Source organism: Pseudorasbora parva, chromosome 10 (assembly GCF_024679245.1).
Source record: "Pseudorasbora parva isolate DD20220531a chromosome 10, ASM2467924v1, whole genome shotgun sequence".
Classification (NCBI taxonomy): domain Eukaryota; kingdom Metazoa; phylum Chordata; class Actinopteri; order Cypriniformes; family Gobionidae; genus Pseudorasbora; species Pseudorasbora parva.
The window spans coordinates 23,198,216-23,223,993 of NC_090181.1; the positions used below are offsets into that span (position 1 = coordinate 23,198,216).

Consider the following 25,778-nt stretch of genomic DNA (forward strand, 5'->3'; position numbering starts at 1 on the left):
TGTGATTGGCCCGGCAAGAGTTAGGCGAATACAGCTCAGAAGGGTATTGAGAGTTGCTAGACGACACTCGTGGGCAGATTAGATTTGCTGCCGCTAGGGTGCGTCTAGATTTCTTGGCTAAGTTACAGTCCTAATAACAGAAAAATAGTCTGTATTCTTGGTCTGCTACAAACCAGCTTCAAGGTTCAGTATTATTTTGCAGAAATATGACCATATTCTCTGACTTAATATTTTAGAACGCATTGCCTTATTGTTTCATGGCAACGCGTCATGTTTCTCACGACACACAGCAGCCACAATAGCGCTGTATACCACAGATGTAGGTAATCGGTTTTATTTCCTTTTTTGTTTTTATTCGAAATATACACAAACTTGTTAACAATGTCATGAACTATCTGATATTCAGATTTTCAAATATGTGTAAGCGAATGTGTTAGTTGATTTTTAATGCGCGATGGCGCCGCCATGTTAGTTTGTGCCTCAGAGAATTGGATCTGTCGGATTTACATCACGTCTCACAAAACATATGAAAGTAAGTGACCGGTGAACTGGGAGAAGAATAAAGTAAACTACATAGTTAACTACATAATGTGTATTTGATATAAATAAGACACGTAGTCAAATTATAACTGTCTGAAAGGATTTTTTTTGCCATTTCCATCTACATCAGTGTGTATTTCTTTCTAGTCCTATCAGCATTAAATATCTGAAACCTAAAAATAACATTGTGATTGAAAACACTTTGAAAAATTGTGATATGTGACGAGCAATGAGAGTGCGTGTCTGTCTATGGCTCGGCACCAGACAAAGCGTGAAAGCATGTTTGATGGCACCGAAATGAGGCACCGGAATCTGCTTCTTATAGCTACTGTCTAGCATACAGTAGCTCGTCTGTTTGATCAGACCACACGGGCCAGCCTACGCTCCCCACGTGCATCAATGAGCCTTGGCCACCCATGACCCTATTGCCAGACCACTTTGGATAGATACTGAAACTGCAGACCACGTCAAAATCGCTCAAATCCTTACACTTGCCCATTTTCCATTTTTCCTGCTTCTAACACTTCAGCTCTGAGGACAAAATGTTCACTTGCTGCCTAAAATATCCCACCCACTAACAGGTGATGTGATGAAGAAATAATCAGTGTTATTCACTTCACCTGTCAGTGGTCGTAATGTTACACCAACACTCATTTAAATTATTTATAAATATTACATAAGTCATTCTGAAAAGTTGTATTTTATATATGACATTATAAATGTCAATTCAAAATGAGATAATACTGTATACATATATTTATATAGTAAAAAAGAAATAAAAACAATTTAATACAATTTAATTATATAATACAAATTACATAGATTAGTTACAAAGATAAGCTATATCCATTTCCATTGGATATCTATTTTTAACGTAATTGCTTCAAATTAAGACAATATAAAGATTATGGGATGCAATCTCCTATTGCATGTGTACACAATTAGTTTTTTTTGGTGTTTATTCTGGGCCTTATTTGCTACTTGCTCATATACTGCTAGAGTTTTCAGATATTTTGCATGGTTTAAAAAGTAGGTGGGTGTTTAAAAATTAGATATGCATGTAACAGCTTCTTTTAAGGAGAGGACATAATTTCTTTAAAAATAAAATATAATTTACTTCCACATGGTGACCCAGGAGCCGCCGTAAAGTGAAGGAGGTAAACAACTACAAGGCAATTTGACTACCAAATGATAAAACAAACGACGCATTTAATAGGATGTAGCAGCTGGTACATCAACCAGCCGCAGCGCAAACGTGTCTAATGGCGTAGAGCTTTAAGACATGCGGGTTATGACAGCGGAGCTATTAGATTCACAGCTGACAGAGGAGAGGTGTGATGGGGCCAAGGATGCAGAGGGACATACAGGGGTGTGTGTTTAAAACAGAGCTGCTTGGATGAAAGCAAGCAGACAGGAGCCCATCTGGGGTAAGAATTACTTTGTGCGTTATATTGGCGGATTAGAGGGAAATCATCTCTCTTCTCTCACACAAACATTCACTCATCAAAACTCAATCAGTCACTCTCACTTACATACACACACAGCCTCTCACATGACTGTTTCATATTCGCATGCCGTCGGGCAGCTGTTAGTGTGGTCGAAGCCATGATGACAGCAGACTCTAGCTGCTTTATAATGATTACACAAGCCAAAAAAAGTTCACGTTTATGTTGTTGTTAGACATTTAATCTGAGAAAATCTCTGAAAATGTATGCAAAAAGAGCATGCCTAACTAAATGATTAACTTAACTCATGATTAACTAAACTCTTTCCCTGGTTTTGATGGAGATTTACACTTACAGAGTATAATATTAATTATTCAATTAGATTTGTTCTCATAGTAAATAGTTGACTAGGAAAATCTTTTGGTTACAGAGTTTTGGGTTAACCTGAGAAAAACTGTGATGTTGACTCACCTCCACGTCCTTGTATTTGTCCTTGAGGTCCATGAGCCGATGGTAGGCTCTGATAGCCTCACTGAACTCGCCCAGATCTATACACACGGCAATGAAATTCTCCCAGATCTGCCATCGCTCATAATTACACTTGAGCGCTTCCTGAAGGGTGCGGAATGCCTTCTCCCTGCCACACACACACACAAAACAAAAACGTAAGTGTGTTTAGCAAAACTACTATTAGCAGAAGTTGCCCATAGAGGAATTGAACCATGTATGCTGGAAGTTTTGTGTTTTCCCCTTCAAGAAGGATTTTGGCAAACTAGCTATGTGGCAAAGTATAATTGTTCTATACCCAAAACCTAAAGAGAGTTGCCTGCATAGAGAGCATTTTTAGGTACAAAGGCTGCTCTAAAAGTTAGCATAATTACACTGCCTCTAAGTTGATCCCAGAGTTTGACGTTAGAGAGTTTGTCATTTTGCCAAGTTAGTGGCGTGATGTTCCAAGCATAAACAGATAGCACTAATGTGCTGGATGAAATGTTCCATTTTTAATAAGATTGAACCATCAACATTTGATTTTGAATAAAAGCAATACAAAGAAAAAGGGTGAAAAGGGTTAAAAAGAAATGAAAGAATGAAAAATTCAGAAAGAAACAGAAAGAGCAATAGACAGACAGACATAGAGTGACAGATACAGACAGAAAGAGTGATGGACAGACAGAAAGCAACAAACAAAAGAAAGGCAAACAGACAGAAAAAGAAGGTGACAGGCAGAAAGAAAGTGATGGACAGACAGAAAGAGATAGACCAACTGAAAGAGAGACAGACAGAAAGCGCGACAGACAAAAAGAAAGCGCGACAGACAAAAAGAAAAAGACTGAAAGAAAGAGCGACAAACAGACAGAAAGAAACAGACAGACTGACTGAAAGAAAGAAAGAAGTGACAGACAGACAGAAGAGACATACAGACAAACAAATAGACAGACAGAAAGAAAGAGGCGACAGACAGAAGTGATAGACCAACAGAAAGAACAGAAAGAGAAAGAGACCGACAGAAAGAAAGAGGTGTCAGAAAGACAGAAGAGATAGACAGACAAACAAAGAGACAGACAGAAAGAAAGAGGAGACCGACAGACAGACAGACAGACAGAAGAGATAGACAAAGAAAGAGAGAAAAAAGAGCAACAGACAAAGAAAGACATACAGACAGACTGAAAGAAAGAGCGACAGACAGACAAAGAAAGGGACAGACAGAATGAAAGAAATAAAGAGCGACAGACAAAGAAAGAGAGCGAAAGGAACAAAAAGAGGCGACAGACAGACGAGATAGACAAAGAAAGAGACCAGCAGAAAGAAAGAGACTGACAGAAAGAAAGATAGAGGCAACAGACAGACAGACAAATAGACAGACAGACTGAAGAGATAAACAGACGAAGAAAGAGACTGACAGAAAGAAAGAGCGACAGAAAAAAGAAAGAGACCGACTTAAAGAAAAAAGAAATAAGAGCAAAAGAAAGACTCAGACAGACCGAAAGAAAAAGCAACAGACAAAGAAAGAGACAGACAGACTAAAATAAAGAGTGACAGACAGATTCAGTCATAATCAGACAGACAGATGATCTTACCCAATCTTCACATACATAGTTTATTTGTATGCTTAGAGTACTGGATCATTAGCTTTTTATTTGCTAAATGCTAAATAAAACTCAAGTCCACTGGAATCAGCTGTGTGTTAAGTTTCCAGTTGTGTGTGGCACTCAGATTGCTAACAGAGCATTCCAAATCGATCCCTTACAGTATGAGGTTTCAGTTAACACACTGCCTGTATGGGCTGTGGCAGCAACACAGATCAACAGGTTTTGGAAGACGGCTCATATTTTTGTAAGCGCTGTCAACAAAAGCCTATGACAAGGGTCGACACGGGTTTCACTGTAACATCTAAAGCCAGGTTTCCTTTGAACACATGCAGGTGTGTGTACAATCTCTCCCACACACACTTCCTCTGTTCTATGGTCCCTAGGAGCGTTAATCAGGTTTTAATAGAAGATTCCAAAGACTCATCTCAGGGATGAGTGCACAGGGCTAATTGGACGAGGAGCAGAGGCGAGGAGAGAAATCATTTGCGGAATCCCTCAGGTGCATGCTGTTACAGTGGTGTTCCTGGAAACACCTTTGTGTTTCAGCCAAGAAATCAGCCTAAAACTTCCATTCATGTCAAGCAACAAATATCCTAACAGGCATTTAGCTCCCAAATCTGGTTAATATTGGCGGGTTGGTAGTCATGGCGAAGCTCTGGCTCCTGAGGTAGACACAGCAAGAGCCCGGAGGAGATTTATCTTTGCAATTACAGCTGCCAAAGTCATTCCTGCAGTAATTGAAAAGCAAGGAGGGTCCCCAGCGGATGCAGGATGAGGGAAACACAGAAATGCAGCATAAATCAGGTCAACCGGAGCCTGAATAGGGGCTTATCTACAGTTTGTACATGGTGGCGATTTCCGTGAGAGATAAGTGTGTGGGTGCAGTGCTCACTATTATTTCCTAATAACTGATACATTTAAACTTGCTTTTGATAAATATAAAGTATGAAAAGTAATAAAAAATTAATCAATTTAGGTAAAAAACACTATTAACTAGTTGCTTATTAGCATGCAAATTAGGTTAGTGGCTATTTATTAGTACTTATAAACCACATATTAATGCCTTTTCTGCACAACCATATTCTACATCCCTTAAGCCTATCCAGTACACTTAACAACTACCTTACTAATTATTAATAAACAGCAATTATGAGTTTGAGATAAAAGTTGTAGTTAATAGTAACTTTATATTAAAATGTCTTTTATGTGACTTTGATTAATATAATGCACCCTTGCGGAATCAAAGTATTCATTTATATTTAAAATGTAAAAGAAAAGTTATACTTTTTAAATTGTAGTGTACAAAAATCGCTATTACTTTATCATAAATGGCCAGGGGGGAAAAATCTATAATGGTTGACCAAAAAAAAATAATAAAAAAAAGTAAAACAAAAGTAAAAAAAAAAAAAAAAAAAAAAAAAAAAAAAAAATATATATATATATATATATATATATATATATATATATATATATATATATATATATATATATATATATATATATATATATATATATATATACACACACACATACATACACACACACACACACACAGATCAAATCAAATTGATACAGTAGAGATCAAAATTAGAGAACATAACATTTCCTAAATTTCAAGGTCACTGCTAAGTCCTTTTTGAAATTATCCTAACTGGAGCATAAGGGCAGGTTTTTTAACCATATTTCATATTTTTAAATATATTCTGAAGTACAGTATATACAATTTAAATAAGACAATTGAAAAATAACGCTGGTCAAAATTAGAGAACACTTCCAGATACCTCCAGCATGTTGTGTGAACAGAGGAGAACTTGTCCAAAGTTCATTTTAGTGATGAATGCAAGTTTAATTTACTTGTGTCTGATGGGAAACATTATGTTCGGCATCAAACTGGGGAAAGATTGAACCCAAAGTGCCCAAAGAAGTCAGTTAAAGATGGAGGAGGAAGTGGCATGGTTTTGAGGATGTTTCTGCAGCAGGAGTTGGGCCTATTCTACAGCTACATGGCAGAACCTCAGAACCTGTTTATCAGAACCTCCTTCGGCAACATGTGGTTGGTTCTTCACTGCGAGCATCTCCCTACAGCCCGGAATTTTTATGCAAGACAATGCCCCCGATCACACTGCAAAACGGGTAAAGCAGTTTCTTGAAAGTGAGAACATTGAAATAATGAAATGGCCAGCCCTGAGTCTGATCTAAACCCCACTGAAAATCTATGTAAAATCATTGGCGACAAAGTTATGGCTAAGAAACCCTCTGCAGTTACCGAACTGTGGAAGAGACTGGAAGAAGAGTGGACCAAGATCACACCGGAGCAGTGTGAGTATCTAGTGATGTCCTGTGGCCGCAGATGTGCTGAGCTCATTCAAAGCAAGGGCCTCTACTTCCTACTAATTTTTGACTGCTGTAAGCATCACATTTTAGTTGTAATGTTTTATTTGTGCTGCATTGGTTATTGTTCTATAATTTTAATCATGGTGTTTTTGAAAAAATAAAGGTTTTTGTTGAAGTACCTTGGTATTTTGTAAAACATGCTAGCAGAACAATATTTTTTGAGAATATCAACAATATTTCAGAAAAAAATGTAATGTTTCCAAATTGTTCTCTAATTTTGATCTCCACTGTGTGTGTCTATATATATATATATATATATATATATATATACACACACACATATATATATATATATATATATATATATATATATATATATATATATATATATATATATATATATATATATATATATATATATATATATATATATATATATATATATATATATATATATATACACACACACACACACACATATATATATACACCAGAAAAACAAAGCTTCTTTGATGTAGCCTTTCTTTTTAGTGGTTCCACTCATACTCACTTCATTCTCAGTTTGATGTAGGCCGTGGAGAGGTTGTTCCATGCTTCTGAATTCTGAAAGGAGGAGAGAAACGATCAGTCAGGTCCGCGGGTGAAAGTCGTTTGTCAAAATAAACCATATAAATAAATAAGAAACCAGACATCTACAGAATATTTCCTAACAGCTTGTTTACTCGTTTCCTGGACGGAATATTAAGCCTGCCTCTTGACAACATTTGAATTTTAAGTACACCATTAGGAGCATAAGAGGCTCATGTACTACATCTAATAGGGTTCTTGGTTTTATGGAGCTTTATAGATGCATAAAAGTGAGTAGAAGCCTGAAAGCACAACAGGGAGGCATTCGTAGACACAATCTATTGATTACGAAAGACATAAATCAGGTACGACAGCACAAGTACTGAATAACTAAACACGAGCCCTTTCTTTACGGTCATATGACACTGATCTCCTTACAAAGACCGTGTGACTTACATCTGGTTCCAGTCCGACGCATCTCTGGAAAGCTTTGGCGGCCCCTTCGTAGCCTTCTAGTGCAAAATACGCACAGCCCAGGGAGAACCACACACCCAACTGTAGAGAGAAAAGACGGAGAAGACAGCGTGGAGAGAAAATTGATGAGACTCCAAGTGCTTCACTCGTCTTTTAAAAGTGTTATTCGGCCCTTAAAATTGATGTTCTTTGAACCCATGAACCTCTAGGAATAGGTCTCTTTTTTATGTTTTAAATCATCGGTTTCTTCTCCCGAGTGCTCATCTTTGCACAGGCACTCTCTGTCCTAACTTCCAGTTCTAGGCCTGAAGGCAGTATTAGCTCTGAGAGGCCCTACGGCAGCGCTGCGAGGCAGTGTAAAAGATCACGCTGGGGTCATCAATGAGTCCCTCAGGAAAATTACTCCGTCTTATTGCTGCCTGTGCGTCTGCATTATGGATGAAGGGAGGAATGACGAATGAGTAAGGGAAAAAAAAGAGGGAGCTGAGCACTTTTTTTGGACAGGACTGTGGTGGATGAACCTGATACCACTCATCCGAATGCTGCTGTCTTGCTTTTTATCTACCCCAGTGTTTTCTGTCAGCACTCTGCCAATCTTCTCTATACATCCATCCTTGTGATCTTTTAGAGCTTGTGCATGTGTGGTCAACATGTGGTCACGGTCACACAGAGCAGGTTTTTGCATTCCGCTGCGCTGCTTCTCCATTGTTTTTCTATGTAAACATGCTAATTGGGCGTGTTTGACTGCTGTGCTCGTGTTTTGCAGAGTCTTGCACATAGCACAGCATTCTAAATAAGCTCTCTAGACCTTGCTTCTTCCATTCCGTTGCCCTGCGTCTCACATCTTTAAGCACACCATGTTCTTTATAAATGATCCCTAAAGATGTGCCAGCACATAACGTCCACAAAATAAAAAAAGGAAAACAAAGATAGATTGCTCCCATTACAACAACTACTCTAATCTTTTCTCTATATGAAGAATGTTGCCTTAATTTTGCCAGATCATCAGCTCTAACGTCACTGAATCTGGTGTTAAAAACAAACCATCCATCCGCACCCGATCGTCACAAATTCAAATCCTCAGTGTAAGCGCGGTGCGATCGTCATATTAGCTACACTGAAGTAGGTTGCTTTAAAACAAATCTTATTTGGCGAAATTACATGTCTTAAATAACCTAAACCAGTGTTGACAACCTATACATCACACGGAGGAGTAACTGCTGGAACGTGCCAAGCGCGAGAGATGAGTTTGTATTTAATTCAGTTAAAGTAAATTACAAATACAGATGTACATTTTGAGCTAATCATATACATCACTGTAACACAGCTAGTTTTATTAAGTTAGTAGCTATAAATATGATTAAAGTGTGACATTTAAATGACCAAATCAATGAAAGCACGCAGCTCTGAAAGCACAAGTCTCACGCAGCGTATCTCACACAAACACGCACTCGCGCGTGCGCATTACAGCTTGTTCTAATGTTTGTTGCGCCTAGCGTTGAAAACATTTTAATGGTGTATTTTGAAGATATCAAGTATATATAAAGTCTCATTAAATATTTTACACACATCACAATGATGGTGATCCATGTGCAATGCTGCAAACTCCATTGGATTCATGTGTTTGGAGTTGCTTGAAACTCTTCAGCTGACGCGCGAACTGCCGCAAATGAAACCTAAATGTTCAGCATCGCATCCTGAAGCTCAACACACAGTTGTCTTCATCTAAAAATAGTGAAACTAATTATTATTACTGGTGCTGATGCCGCTCTCTCTTGCATTGCGGACTTTAATCTCGATTTGAGCTGAAAACGAAAGTTAAAGAATGACAGGCATTCATTGCATTTTACAGTGAAATGAGTTCAGCGTCTTTATTAAAATAAACACATTAATGATTTCTCTCATCCACCTGCAATTTTTGGGATGTTTACCCACCTGAACCGCGGATTTAACCGCAATCCGCGCATACTCCAAGTCCTTACACAAAAAATGTCTTTCTGCAACATCCGTGTCTAGTTAAATGGACTAAACGAAGCGTCGAGGCAGATGATTTTGCCTTGAGGATTTTTTGAATTCGAGTAACTCGAGTTACTCAAGGAATCGTTTCAGCCCCTACACAGAACAAGCAAGTAATCCAAGACCAATAGACAAGAAACAAGAAACCAGGGAGAATGTTCAGAAATGCAGCATTACACTAACAAGACTTTGCAGTGAATGACAAGTCGAACATGGTTTATATAGGCAGAGGAAATGAGGTAAATGAGAGACAGGTGTAAGCAATGAGTGATGACGAGTCCGGGCAAAGGACTATGGGTAATGTAGTCTTTGATGGACAGTACAGGGTGTAGTGCCCTCTGGTTGTAATCAGAGGCACTCTCACTGGAGAATTGTGACAGTATAATTACATTATAACAAGGACACCTCAAAATAATGGGTTACTTTTATTTTAAGGTGTCATTAATACTTTATAATTGTGACCCGTCACGGAAACCAGGGACACAAGTCGGCAGCTCTACTATTGAGAAAAATGAGAAAGAAGAGTTTTTTTTTTCAAATTATGTGATTTTCGCTTTTTTTGCAGAATCTGTTAGTTGAAGAAGCCTCTACGTGTTTGAGATGGCATTAATTGTATATATAAAAGCATATATTTTGAGGTTAAAATCGCCTTGTTTTGTCTGTGTATTTCCATACTGGCCTTTGTTATTGCCCCGCCCTCCAAGGGACGCGTGGCTAATTATTTATGCAGCGCTCTGGCCGGCTGTAGAGATGATCCAAGCGACGATGAAAGCGGCATAATAAGACTGGATAATACCCTAATCTACAACTGAGCGAAGATGAAGAAGAGGAAGAATGTAGCAGACAGGCGTCAGACGAGTTGGACCGTAAGAAATCAGAGGCTATATCGATAGTAACATTTGACAGGGATAAAGGCAGAGAAATGGCTCAAATCTGTATCCGTGACTATAGTGTAGTGGTAAGACGCATGTCATCAAGTTTTGACGCAGCTCGATCAGAGGATCGAATCTGCCTTTTGCCACACTCTCTCTACTCCCTTTTCCCATCACATATCAAATCAGAAAGGCATTTATTTTCATAAAGAATTGAGAAAATGTTAGTGGAAATAAAGCATCTAACATGTGTTTATTAATAAGTGTTTCTCGGTTAAAGTGTGTGGCAAAAGGCGGATTTGATCCTCTGATCGAGTTGCGTCAAAACTTGATGACATGCGTCTTACCACTACACTATAGCCACGGTTAAGAACTCTACCCACATCTCTAAGAACACACACACGTTATCTCATGTTTAGACCTTCCTATACCAACCTATTGTTCTTAACTGTCGTTTTAATTGTAATCGTTAGCATCATATCACTTGCCAAAAAAAACCATTACTATAATGGGCTTTTAGATGGTAATGTAAGCATCTTTATTATTAGTAGTAGGCCTATGCGGTCCGATTTTTCCCGTTGCGTCTGTCGTTACTAGCAACCATGCAGCTTTACAGGGGGTATGGCTTATCTAAATGAGATGTAAATGAGCCCTATTGTCAGTCCCAGCAGGTGAGAACAGGTGAGAACTGCAAAACTTTGGAGGCTGTTTTCTCTCGTTTACATTTTTCTAAAGGCATACATTCAGATGGACACAACTTCTCCAAATATTATCAGATTTCCATGTGTTGGACAGCTTGGAGACTACATTTTCAGAATCTGTGAATAACTCAAAATGCCCCAGAACCGACTTGTGTCCCTACTTTCCGTGACTGGTCACAATTATAGATTTCAGTACGGTGATGAACTTTTGATGGTTGCAACCGTAAACAGACACTCAAATTACTTTCAAAGTTAATTTATTTAAAAATGTGTAAAAGGTGACAATGATCTGCTTATTTGTTATATTTAAACACTGAAATGAGAACCGAATGACAGCATAACTGTCCATAGAAATGCTGGCTAAAATCTGACAAAAGTTTGTAGAATCCCCAGCTGAACATCTGTACGGGTATGGGTGGTTAACGTCTTAAAGTTTGCAGGAAAGAAAGATGCACGGTTAAGAACTATAAAGCTACGCACAAGTGCACGTCATACCTGCATTGTGTTGATTCGCAGTGAACGTTCAAAACAATCCACACACTGCTGGAATTCTTTATGGCGTAGGTGATGCAGAGCTTTGGACCGTTGGGCACGTGCGCTGCGGTGTTTGGAAAGCTCCCATGCAAGGTCATAATACTGCGGATCCTTCAGCACGTCACCTAACAGGCAGTAAAGGGACGGCGTCTCCCTTTTCTCCAGCTCGCGTCTCAAAATCTCCTCCGCCTGAAAGAGAAAGTTCCACCAGATTAAAGTAACTTTGACTAATTCAATCCTCATATTGAAAAGCATACATGGCCAAAAGTATTTGGAGACCTCTTTCAAATTATTGGGTTTGACTAGGTCCCTTAATTCCAGTTAAGATAACGTCATATAAAGACATTCTATGGAATTGTTTGCTGAAACTTTGTTGGATCAATTTAGGGCGAGACGTTTCTATTCTATTCCAGCATCACAAGGATAAATTTACTCAATCTGGTGTGGAAAAACTGGACTGTTCTGCACAAAAATAGACCTGAACTCTATTGAACACCTTTGGGATGAATTGAATCATTTCAGATAGCCTGACAAGCCAGAACCACATCAAGATGTTTGGTCTGGGAACTCACCATTGACAGGGCTCAATCCGAGGGGCGGGATAAACGGTTGTCTTTCAAACTCCCTCTGCACGCAATTGGATAGAGCTACAACCAACCAGAGCAACGAAGGTGAAGCAGAGCTAGTTGATAGATTAAACTTTTGCCATATCTGGTCAGCAAAACTCCGAACACATCTTTACTTCTTAAGAATGATTTCAGTGCCGTTCTTTGTTCTTTTCTCAAAAAAAAGCTTAACTCCAAGTCTTCTAAAGTCGCGGCCAAAGCAGATTCGAAAGGCCGCCGTTCTCCAGCTTCTTTTACAAGTAGCACCCAATTCTGCCGCCATTGTTAAGCCCGTCCACCGACTCTATACATAATGTGATTGACCTGACCAGACTTCGGTTTTTCCAGCTCAAAAGTCTATTAAGAGTTGCTAAACTACACTTTTGGCTAATTAGATTTGCTGCGTCTAGGTTTCTAGGCTATCATTTAGATAGTTTGGTAACATTTTAGAATAAAGGTTCCATTTGTTAACAGCATTAGTTAACATGAAAAATACATTCTTAGTTCAAATGTTGTATCTGTTGTAAATGTATTTCTCATTTTTAATGTTAGTTAATGCATTAACTTGAGTAATGGAACCTTATTGTAAAGCGTTACCAATAATTTTGCGTCTACATAGGAGCAAAACCAAAAAATGATGTTCAAAATTTCAGGACCAGGTCCTTAATTAGACTGGGTAAACCCAGCCTGATCTGCCGGCGATTTGATTTCTCTCTGCAACTCAGTCTGGAAACCTGTACATTAAATTGAGCTTGGTCTGGGGAGAGCCAGACAACTTATTAACACCAATGGTATTGTTATTGGGTGTGGAGTTTGGGTGTCCACATACTTTTAGCCATAGTGTGTAAGGACTCAATTGATGACTACATAATATGTTGTATGTTGCTAGTAGTAACTAGCAACATACAGTATGTTGCTACATTTTTTTTAAATAATTAACCACATTAATAAAACAAACAAACAAACAAACAAACAAACAATTCAGCAGACAAAGCCCAAGAGAAGATCAATATTAAAACATTTTAAACAAGTTTGTTGTTTGAAGTTTTTTTTTCTTCGTTTTTTTTAAGTTTGACGTTTCTCTTTTGCACAAGAGAAAGATACATATTTTGGAGAACAGGATTCTTAAGACGTTGTGTTCAAGATGAGAAACAATGGACCTTTACATATTGAGAAATTGAGTGTGATAACCACTAACCACTAGGCTATGGCCACAAACCCTTTTGAACATTGAAATTCAAAAACCCTTTTGAACTTGTCATGATAGCACTGACTTCGGCTTCTCAAAACGTAAAATCTCCAGATCTAGCTGGTAAAATTCTGCTGCTGTTAACACATGCCCTTGTACAGTCACTGTGAATGTGGCTTCACTCTGAAATACGCTGGACGCTGTGCTATATTACAGTACATCTCTCATCACCCTTCCAACCCATGGATGGATGGATGGATGGATAAAGGGCTTTTTGCAAATACTTAGAACCGTAGTGGGAGAGAGACGGTGGGTGGCAATAAAATTCACATTGCTTGCCCAGCACTTCTATTTGGGTGCTTATTTATTTCCAAGGGTACACATCATTTGAGAAGTGGGAACAATAGCTCTTCCTATTCGACACAATAGTTGCATAAAAAAGAAAGCTAAAAACCTGAAGGCCCAGACAGAAGATGAATAAGCTATTTACTTGGGTACACAAAGTCTCATATTTCCTTTTTATTAGAACAACACTGATAAGACGAGGAAAGAGAGAGAAATATAGAAGAGCCCCATTGTTTTGACAGCAATTGAATGCTCCTTTGTTCCTTAGGGCCATTATTAACTGCACATTTCCCATTGCCCACAAACAACAAGGTGCCGTTAGATCCGGCAAGGTTTGTGTAGCCCAGTCAGGCACTGCTGGATCTCATGACTGCCAACACCACAAATGGATGCTAATCCAAGCCAGGTTGTCAGTTTCACTGCTAATAACAGGTTGGGAGTTTCAGAAGGGAAACAAACATTCTGGTGCCAGATATCATGTTTACCATGGTAAATTCTGGTAATAGTTTGGGGCTAACTAGAATTGACAATGTAAAATGTGTACCTTGAATGCAATGTAAGTCGCTTTGGATAAACGCGTCTGCCAAATGCATAAATGTAAATGTAAATGTAACTACAAGAACCACCTTAAAACCCCTTTAATTTAAAATGACAACTGTTTTCTTAACTTAGATGTCACACGTTTCTAGGTGATTTTTATAAATAGCACAAGAAAACCTCATAAGGTATATTTTAAAAAATATATGTATTTTCGAAAGCAGGTGCTTAACCTTCAGAAAACTGTCACCATCAACCTCAAGGTCAAACTAAATATTTTATAAGCTCATTTATTTTCTATTCATTTCACAGTTGTGACTGACATGGTTTTGAAATGGATATGTTTCATTTATTGGATTTATGGCTCTTATGCTTTGAAAAAAAAAAATGGTAATAGCACACCAACGTGAAAATGTATGAAAAAAGCCTCCAAACGGTAAATTCCAACAGTAATTAGCAACTACACATGCAAGAGCTGTAGTAGGACAATGCAATTAACTCAAATCAAATAAACATCAGTTCACATCCCAAAGTCCCTCGTGCTCTGAAGATGTTCACTCATTAAACAAACACAGTATCTCATTGGTTAATCCATCATCTTTCCTCTCATATGAAGCATCACTCCCTTTCGCCTGTCTCTGTATTACATCTTTTGCTTTCTTTTCTATGCACACCTGCAGTTTATGACTTTAAACTTTAACATGAGTACCTCGGGTACTACAGTAGAGTGGATGGATGTCAGTACATTTTTATAATATTACAACTCAGATTGGGGGTGATTGGGAGGTTTTATTGACCTCAGAGGAACCCTATAATCTGATTGGTACACAAAGTGGACAGTAACTTAATAAAGCTGTGAAATAGCTCCCAGAAAACTGCACCGACAGACACACACACACACACAGATGTGTTGTTAGAGCATGCTGACAGGAGCTCACATAAGGAGGAGAAAACGAGAGAGAGAGAGAGAGAGAGAGAGAGAGAGAGAGAGAGAGAGAGAGAGAGAGAGAGAGAGAGAAGAATTGGATGTGACAAGAGAAAAAATGTAATTGCTCTTCAAGACCTTTATCAGAAATGGGAGCTCTAATGTAGTTCTAACTGGAAGACTCTAATGTCAAGTCATTCACTAACTATCTATCTAGCCAATTATTATTCATCTTCTGTAGTATATAAGTTCTGTTTTCACACATTACTACGTTCACAGATACTGACGGCGTTCACCCCCATCCTCCCCACCACCACTAGGTCGGTCCCTGTCCATACCACAGGGGTTGTCATGCCTTTATCTTCAGGCAGGAACTGCATGTATTCGCTACTTTCCGGATTCGGACTATGGACAAAAAGTCTAAAAATCTACGCCAAAGAATTTTATTCTATTCGATACTCATTGCATACAGACTGTAAATAAATCTTATTCAAAAGTTTCTCTCGCCTCCTGAGTCTTTCATGTATAAGTCACTTTCTTTTATCCCGTCTTAATAGGTAGAGCCAACTTTAAGGAATTAATTTGTAGACTGACTTCCCTGAAGAGTAAACACTGGGACTAAAGAGTCAACTGGGACTATCAAATCGGTGATCAGGTCATTTGAACATGTCGATCAGACGAACATGGAAACATTGGCTCAACTAATGGGCATGACTGGGGTGTGGGATATATATATATCGACTGCGATACTATCGTAATTGTTGTTTTAACCATGTGTGATCTGACATTATCGAGTATATCCCGCACACACACCCAGAGAGTGTGTGTGTGCGCGCATACACTATATGATGTATTCTTGAAGATTAGACTAGTGCGGGTGCACGCTTTCACTGCATGTGTGTCTATTGTATAATTTAATATTTTTAATAAATATCACAGAAAGAATCCAGATATCAGCATTATAACAAATGTGATATTGATTGTATACAAGTTTGCTAAACAATTTAATATTAAGTGACTTACATTTTAGACACCATATTGCCCATTTTTTCGTCAACGAGAATAGTTCAAAACAAAGTCACAGCACTGTAATCGCGTCTCTGAGCAACACGTGCCGTGTTTCCTTACTGAATGTATTAGCTTTTTGAATGAATCAGTTGAATCAATGATTCAGTGACTAAAATAGATTAAGATAGTCAAATGATTCGTTCCTGAATGAATCAGTCATTTGAATAAATCGGTTGAATTTCAATGACTCACTCATTAGCTGTGACTTGCTGCCGCCTACTGGCGGTTTAATTTAAAATTTTAAAAGTATCTTATGTTTTAAATAATTTTAAATAATAGTATTCAACGTTATGTGTTTAAAACATCAAAACATTATTTATGCATAACAGCAGGTTATTTGTTACCTCTAAGCTTATTAAACAGTCTGTGTAAATTCCACTTCAAATGCAGCTTCTGTTTCCTCCATTGCGAAGATGAATTTGTTGAATACTTATTATTTGGTAACAGCTCTATTGTGTCTATTATTAGGAATTTAATTTTCTGAATTTGATTAAATTTATGAAATGAACACAAGATTATGCATGCATATAATTAAAATGTATATATATATATGCTCATAAAAGGAAAAAAACACATTTACTTTTTTGGAAAAGAAGATTTCTGTCACTACTGTGAACTGACCACCACACAGAATAAAAAGAATATCAAAAACTTTAGGAGTCAGCTGATCACCAGCACCAAGGTACCAGCACAATAACACACTCAGCAAAATATCATCTAATTATCATTATTGAGAAAAATCCAGAAAATATCGAGATTTTTGTTTGTTTGCTTTCTTTATTTATATAGCACAAATAAACAACAACCGGAGTTGACCAAAGTGCTTTACTCAAACAATTCATAAACAAACATAATATAAAAAAGGGGAAAAAAAGAAGCAATATTTAAAAACATACAGTTTAAACAGTATATGCCATCTTCATTAAATAGGCTTTCAGCAACTTCTTAAAAACCGGTAGGAGTGTAACAGACTGGATGGATAAGGGTAACTCATTCCAAAGTCTCGGCCCAGTTACCGCAAAGGCCCGATCGCCTTTGTGTACCCGGGTTGTCCTGGGCACTACAAGTAGGTTTAGGTTTTCTGAACGGAGTGATATTTTAGGATTATATGGAAGCAGTAGATTTGTGAGATATGGACATATCATTTTTTGTCAGTATCACACACCCCTAGGCAGGACTATTCATTTCAACTGACTGGTCGTATAAGAGTAGTGTACCTTGCCGTGCTGTCCCATCCTCTCCAGGCAAACAACTGCATCCTCCCAGAGTTCTAGTCGTTCATAGATTAGCAGCGCAGAGCTCGTCAGGCCCAAATCGGTCAACAAGCTCGCCAACTGCCTCTAAAAACACACATACATGCAAACAGTTAGCCAAGATCAGTCAACATACGGCCTGTAAATACACACAGCATGTGGGAGGCACTCAGAAATATATATAGCATGTGGACACAGCCCAAAAAAATAAACAAATTAAGTGCTTTTTATTTCTCTCTGGTTCATCTGTACACTAAAGTTGATAATCACATGGGGCTTTTTTTAAAGGCAGCCCTGCCTCGCTTCATGACCCAATTTGAAAAGACCCAAGAAACATTTTTTTTTTTAAATATATATATATATATATATGCATTTATTTAGACTTAATGGGGACTAAGGATAACATCTTGACACGCGCGCACACACACACACACACACACACACACACACACACACACACACACACACACACACACACACACACACACACACACACACACACACACACACACACACACACACACACACACACACACACACACACACACACACACACACACACACAGTATCTATCAAAAATGTGGTCCCAGGAAGGAACGGTGGTGAACTGGCAACAGGGTCATGGCTCACTGATGCACATGGGGAGCAAAGGCTGGCCTACTTGGTCCAATCAAACAGACAAGCTACTTTAGATCAAATTGCTCAAGAAGTTCATGCTGATTCTGATAGAAAGGTGCCAGAATGCACACTGCACCGCCGAAAGTGGCAAAAGCGGGCACAAGCATCAGGACTGGACCACGGAGCATTGGAAGAAGGTGGCCTGATCTAAAGAATCATGTTTTCTTTTACATCACATGGATGGACCATGAAGAACCCAACTCGCAACTTAAAGGACTTAAAGGATATGCTGCTAACATTTTGGTGCCAGATACCTCAGCACACCGTCAGGGGTCTAATGGAGTCCATGCCTCAATGGGTCAGGGCTGTTTTGGCAGCAAAAGAGCGATCAACACAATTCTCATAATGCTAAAGAGCAGTTCTGACATTAAAAAATAATAAAAATGCAAAATCAAAATATAAAAAGATAAAGTATTAAAATAATAAAAAAATGAAAAAAAATGAGGATACCGTATGCTGTCTCTAAATATCTTTTCTGTCTTTTTTCCCCACTTTCTAAAAGGATGCATTCCATGGATGACCATTCATCTATCACCACAATGTCATACTTCACAGGCTGCAGCTATATATACATATATTAATGATCCTCGTCGGTCTCTGATGAATGTTACCGGTCAAACGTGTGTTTACACTCTTTCAACTCCTCCCGTCATTCACAGATCATTTGAGAACGGATGGATAAAGTGTCAAAAGGATGGCACTTCGTAGTCGTAGGCTTGTCCACTGCATATCCATGCATTTCTGTTAACATACTGAGATGTGCACCAATCCAACTGGAGATCATATTCTGATGATTTTAATGTATTAAAATGCTATATTTGTGAACCGCAAACATGCTGAACTGACGTCACACTCAACCTCAGCAAGACATCACAAACACGTAGCTGTAAGCAGTTTCAGAGCAGGAAATGTTCAATTCCTGCTCAATTTCTCCTTCACCTTTCTGTCCTGTGACAACACCCCCCACCACCACCACCACCAGTGGCATATCACGTTCCACAGGCATTATGGGTACCTATAAAGCTAGATACACACACACACAGATAAGGCTGCCGGTGATCATGTGATCTATCAGCCAGAAGACAAAACGTGATGATACTAACTAATATAAAGTTATATATAAAACATAAAGAGAAAGAGTGATTGAGCTGTGCTCAGTATCAACTGTTTTTACCTTATATAGACACAGATTAAAATACAGATTAAACTAGGACTAGTAAAAATAATTTAAAAAACTAATTGTATTTTACATTACTTCAATTATTGCTTTTAATAATTTTTTTATATATATATTTTTATACAAGAGCCCTCCACCAGTCAAGACTTTTTGACCCAACAGAAGCCTGTCCTCAGTGCAAGACGCATGAAAGTTAGCTAAAAAACACCTGAATGACTCCCAAGATGGTGAGAAATTAGATTCTCTGGTCTGATGAGACAATATATAACTTTTTGGCATTAATTCTAAGTGGTATCTGTGGAAAAAAATATAGCCTGTTTAGTACAGTCCCAATACAATACAGTAAAAGTACTTTATTACACTTTATTCAGTTTTTAGTTTTTAACTACTGTTATTTTATTTTATTCTTATTGCTGTTAATTTTATTATGGCCTGAGCACAGATGGTTTAGACCCTATTGGAATTGCTCTGTTTATTATTTACATTGATATTTCTTATTTTACGACACTAAGCAACAAATGTTCTGGAAATAAAAATGCACCTTTTTGTTAAAACAATAAAGAACACACACACACACACACACACACACACACACACACACACACACACACACACACACACACACACTAAAATACAGAGAGTAAATAACAGTAAATGAGAGTGTTTGGGAGCCCCATTTTTGCAACTTTTATACATTTTAATATCCTTATTCATTTCATATGCCACAAAACTGCCACAGTGAACGCGGTCCTGATTAATAAACATGCCAAAGTGATTCAGTCTGAAAGCTAATCCAACAATTTCAGAAATCTGTTTCTAAAAAACAAAAACAAAAAAAAACCTTTATGCCCTGTAACGCTCTGCCATGACTTTACCCCGACACACACACTTTTCTCTGGCTGCATGCTGCTCTCGTCTCTCTTTCTCTTGCAGTTTTGCTGCGTTTTATTCCCCTGCCAGCAATAGAAGCAACTTCAATTCCAGCTTTATTGCTGTTCACTGTTATTACACAGAGCGCGAGCAATGTCATCCGCAGGACTGATCACATCAGCCCTCCCTTCTTTTCTTCTATCCATCCCTCCCTCCACCCACTCACCCTCTTTCTCAATTCAGTCATTTCATTCCTTTTCTTTCAAAACCCTTCCATCCATGCTGGCCTGTTTCAATCTACCATTCTCCTCCATACATCTATTTTCACCCCCATGATTTATTCACTTGTTTAACAATCTCTCACTTCAGGAAACATTTGTTTGTTTTTCATTAGTTGCATTATTGCCCAATCAGACAGGAAGAGAGAGTTACAGGTTGCTCTATTACCTGGCAAACGCTGTCAAAATGAACTCATCGTCTCTTATCCCTGGATGCCCTCACTGTGTACAAGAAATTAATTTCATATTCTATCTGCCAAAGCTCTTATTGACGTGACACCGGCTGTATAACCCAGCTGTTGTGTTTACTGAAATGGGTTTCTGAGAAGTAGATAAATAAATAATGGCTGCCCACGCTCATTTGAGGTGATTAGCTCAATGCACTTGTGCGTCTGGTAATGAGAGAAAATATGCAAGCAAATCAATTTCAGCACCAACAAATGAGTCAATCATTTCTATTTCAAATTAACTCAGGTAATCTGGCTTTTTAATGTGGGAATTATTCCCTACATGGGAATAAATTCAGACATAATTAAGGCGAGAAAATGCTGGGGTAAAAACTCAATCAAGGGTCAAATGGGTCCCAGTTAAACTCAACCCAAAATTCTCTTGTATTCACAGGTCATGATCAACTATACAAAGTTGTGTTTGTTCATTCATTTGTTCATTCATTAGCACTAAACTCTCCAGAGTTAATGACAGATATCTTCGTATTCCAGCACTGGAGAGAATGAGTACTTTAAGAGATTATACATGTGTATGCAGTGTACATCACAGGAACTTATTTCTTTGTCTGTACCTAATGTATGTCTTTGACCAACTTAAGGGAGATCTTTATAATAATCTTTTGTGACATCCTGACAAAATTTTCATAAATAATCTTTAAAAAAATATCATGTTTAATCATCTAAAAGAAATGTCAACTGCTTCAAGCTAATTAATAACCAAATTAGTTTAATTGAAAGAAAGAAAGAAAATTGAAAAAAGACTTCATGGAAAGTCCCCATTTAAATATGTACTCTAAGTTGACGTGAGTGCAAGATATAAAAGGGCAAAGTGTTCATAAAATCTAAAACATGATCGCTTTGAGAAATTAGAAGCTTCAATTCAACAAACAGGATTTGAGTTTACCTGTAGATCCCAGAGAGGAGGCGCCCGGCAAGTGTAGAACATCTTTAGTCTCTCAGTAACGGGACACTTCTTCTCACTAAAGTAATCCACCAAGGTCTGAAAAAGAAAAAAGTGACAAATCCTTATTTTTTAAGATTTCCTAATTCCACGAACTACTTTTTTCTTTGCCTTAACGATTATTCTATAAATTATGCAGATTTTACTCGGATTTAGATGTAGTTCATAGAATTGAGCACCTATGAGCCAAAATCTGAAGTCATGTACTTTTGGGGTCCCGCAACAGCAGAGCCACTACCATTTAAAGTGAAGTATGTAATATAGCTGTTTGTGAATGTAAACATTCTGCAGTTGTAGTCGAAAGTGCATGATAAATAGTTATCGTCTCCAAAAATAAAAAAGAATCAACACTGAACCACCTATACAAGTTGTTTGTAATTCAGATCTCACTGTTCGACAGTTCTACATCACAAGAAAATTAATTTGCATAATGCCATCGTTGTCTGCCCTCAAACAACTTTACCAGCCTTTAAACATCAACCTCAAATCTCGTAGTTCAATGCGGGATTCGCAAAACGCTTGCTCTTGAAAGATATGGTCAGTACCCAGTATTTTTGTACCAGCTTGCTCCTCAGAATCACAACCCGCACGTATGATTAATGATTAGATGTTCTACCGGGTGTTCAAAATACTTTGTTTTGTGTTTTATATTGTGTATACTTCTGGCTACCTCACATTATTACCGTATTACTGAAGTAGTTCTGCCAAGCATCTTTAGGCCACTATTACCTAAAACTAAAATGTCTGTTAATGCAGATTGTCTGTTGTTCTTAATACTTTAAAGGGATACTTCACCGCTTTTTCATATTAAACTATGTTATTATCTTAACTAAAACAAATTGATACATACCTCTAGTCTCAGTGCGTGCACTTAATCTCTCTGACGCGCGATGACGATCTGATAGCCTTTACCTTAGCCCACTAAGCCCAGTTCATTCATTAGGTACCAAACAGAGATCAAGTTAGAAGCGACCAAAGACCTCCACGTTTTCCCTATTTAAATATATTTACACCAATAGTTAAACGACCAAGTATAGTGACATAAAATAAAATTTCTGTCAATGGGGGGAGGGGGAGATGTGCGAGAGGATGTTTCAGCCGGGACTTTTTACTGCGCCGAGTCAAAGTACTCTCAGAAGTGCTATTGCGCCATACATTATAGTTCTCCTTTTTAATCCGCTTAGAAAAGCGCCATGTTTTATTTTATGTCATTATACTTGATCGTTCAACTATTGGTGTAACTGTATCTAAATAGGGAAAATGTGGAGGTGTTTGGTCGCTTCTAACTTGATCTCTGTTTGGTACGCGTCAGAAAGATTAAGTGCACACACTCAGACGCGCTGTTATTCTCATAAATGTAGCTAAAAACGGGTAGCGTATCACTAAAAATGTCCTGCTCGAGTCGTCCTTGCAATGAAAGTTTCGAGTTGAATACCTAGATCTTCAAATGTTTCATCATCGCGCTCAAATTGACATGGTAAAATCGACATTGTTACTGTCTTTAAAGTGTGTACAACCACTGAGCTTTCTCTAAGCTGAGCTCTGGAGCTGAAGTTCAGTTATGTTAATGGGCATTTAGCTTCCAACAACGCTGCAAGCGGTAGACCAATAGTTAACAGACTGGGCCATCTGGCTAATCAAGCAGATTAGGCTAGTGGAAAGGAGGGATTTAGAGAGACTGATTCCTCTTACGGGTCGTTTGAGAATCATTGAAAAATGCTTTGATGTGCAAAGTATATAATGAGAAAATTAAAGTGTTTTTTACCTTTGATGCATGTAAACCTGGTGTAGGAGACCTCCTAAACAAGGAACCATTAAAAAAGCATAATAGGGGCACATTAAGATGAATGAGAATGCTAATGGTCAGTAATGTCCTTAGTGTTTGGTGTGATATTTGACAAAGTGTTAAAAACACCCCTACGCAATTTAAATGCAGCATGGTGCAAACAACTATGTAAAAAAACTCAATCACAAATTCCAAGCGTGATAGAAATAAAAAATAGATGTTCCAGCACATGCCAAAATGACAGCATTTTATTATTTTATTTATTTATAAAAATAAATAAAAACCTCAACTGAGAAATGCTACAGGGTTTGACAGCGTAAATTCAGTTAAAGCATGTGCAGGCCTGCTGCTTGAGTCTCCAGTGACAAGATCAACACTCATTCTGTTCACAAACCAGTGTCAATATTTCAAAAAGCAATAACACAATGCAGCTGTGTACAACATACAAACAAGGCCACAAATGCAAATAGGAAGCCAGCGGCCATCTTTGCCTGCTAAATTTTTCGATTAATTGGTTTTTAAAATCTGGTCGATTCAGATTCGATTCTCAAAGGCCACGAATCGATTTCTTTCCATATTTATTTCCACTTACATTGAACGTATAATTAACGTAAATCGAATTACTAGTCTTCTCCACTAGATGTCACTCATTTGCCTTGCGTTATCTTATAAAGGAGCAATACTTACAGATCTTACATGATCTTTAAATAATTTTATTTAATTTTTTTATTTTTTATTATAGAAATCAAGTTACAAACATTCAGCCATCACAGTAGCAAACATAATTAATACATCAAATAATTACATATAACAAATTAAAATAAATAAAATAATCAAATTTTAAAAAAAGACTTACAAATTGTGTTAATAAAGATAAAGAATATATCAGTTATTGCCATAGTTTTCTCCTTTCTTCTTTTTTACCAATTTAAGAGACTCAAAATACAGAGGGGCACATCATTTATCCATTCAGTGTTTAAATAGCAGCTTCCGGTGCGTTGTCACCTTTTATAATGCTGAGGTGAAATGCTGTAGTAATAGCCTACTAAAAATCTGCGGAACCATTGATGTAACACACACACACACACACAGCGGAGCACACAACCGCTAAAAATATATCACATACACGTCAATGCTTGCCTTGCATTAGGATCAAACTTGAGCAGTCACTTAAGCACGTACGTTAGCCATTATAGACATATTCAAATTATAGTTCATATACAGAGCAGGATCAATAATTCAAACCCTAATAGCTTATATTATAAACAGATTTCCTCAAATAATGGTTAGTCCACAGTCAACTTAAGTCAGCACATTAAGGTATTGTTGTCCGTTACCACGGCAACTACTCATAGACCGTAAAAAATGGACGTGTTTCTCATGTATGAAAAGTAAATGCACACATGACGAGCGGCAAAATCGCAAGAAAAGCTTGTCATGTACTGAAAATTGCTAAAAAAATATTAATCCAATATTCTTTTTATGTTTTAGAATAAATATATCAAAACATCAATAAAATACTTATCAGATAATTTTTTTTAGAATAAAGTTGCATCAAAATTGTATTTAAAAATTGTATGGATTTGAAATATAGAGATGCATTCTGTTTTAATGTACTCAGGTGTACCAACATTTTTTTTTAATATACAGGTTTGTGGCTCTTCATTTATTTTTAATAACCCATTTATGTTCACTCTTCTTTTTTATAAATACCTATAGTATTTGTATTAAATCTATATTCATTTGAGTTGAATCGAGAATCCAAAATCGAATCGAAATCGAGAATCGAAATCAAATCGATTTGAGGGCTTGTGAATCGAAATCTTATCGGAACGGAACATCTGAATCGATACCCAGCCCTATAACAGAGTGAAAATAAATGCACAGAAGAATGTCCACCACATTACCCCACAAATAATTGACACCCCCACTCAAGCATGATGAACATATGGACTGGCACTAATAGGAGAAGAAAGCCTAAACGTTATGGCATTATTACTGTACCAACTCAAATATTTCCACCCAAGATGCTGTAAATAACTCAAAGGGGTGATGAATTGAGAAATCAACTTTCCCTTGAGCCTTTGATATATAAAAGGTCATGGTAATATAAGAATATCCTGTAAGTTTCAGAGCTGAAAACTTCCTTGTTAATAAAAGAAAAGCTTTTATAGACACCAGGCCCAGAAAACAAGGCTCTCAAATCAATGACTAATTAGAACGGTGAAACACCGCTTCTATGTGTACGCTGGTTCTGTAGCCCCACCCACCAACTTGTGGAGCTAAACTGATTGCGGTAACCAAAT

General features: G+C 37.6%; 1 protein-coding gene across 1 annotated transcript in view; it reads right to left on the reverse strand.

The window, feature by feature from the left end:
* Nucleotides 1-25,778, reverse strand: part of ttc27 (tetratricopeptide repeat domain 27) — a 133,259-nt gene that overhangs the window by 9,958 nt on the left and 97,523 nt on the right. Inside the window, exons 11-16 of the mRNA XM_067455587.1 lie at nt 21,630-21,725; nt 17,460-17,582; nt 11,535-11,762; nt 7,433-7,531; nt 6,960-7,012; nt 2,457-2,622 (exon numbers count right to left, since the gene is read on the reverse strand). Coding sequence (XP_067311688.1) covers nt 2,457-2,622; nt 6,960-7,012; nt 7,433-7,531; nt 11,535-11,762; nt 17,460-17,582; nt 21,630-21,725 — 765 coding nt within the window. The remainder of the gene's footprint in view (nt 1-2,456; nt 2,623-6,959; nt 7,013-7,432; nt 7,532-11,534; nt 11,763-17,459; nt 17,583-21,629; nt 21,726-25,778) is intronic.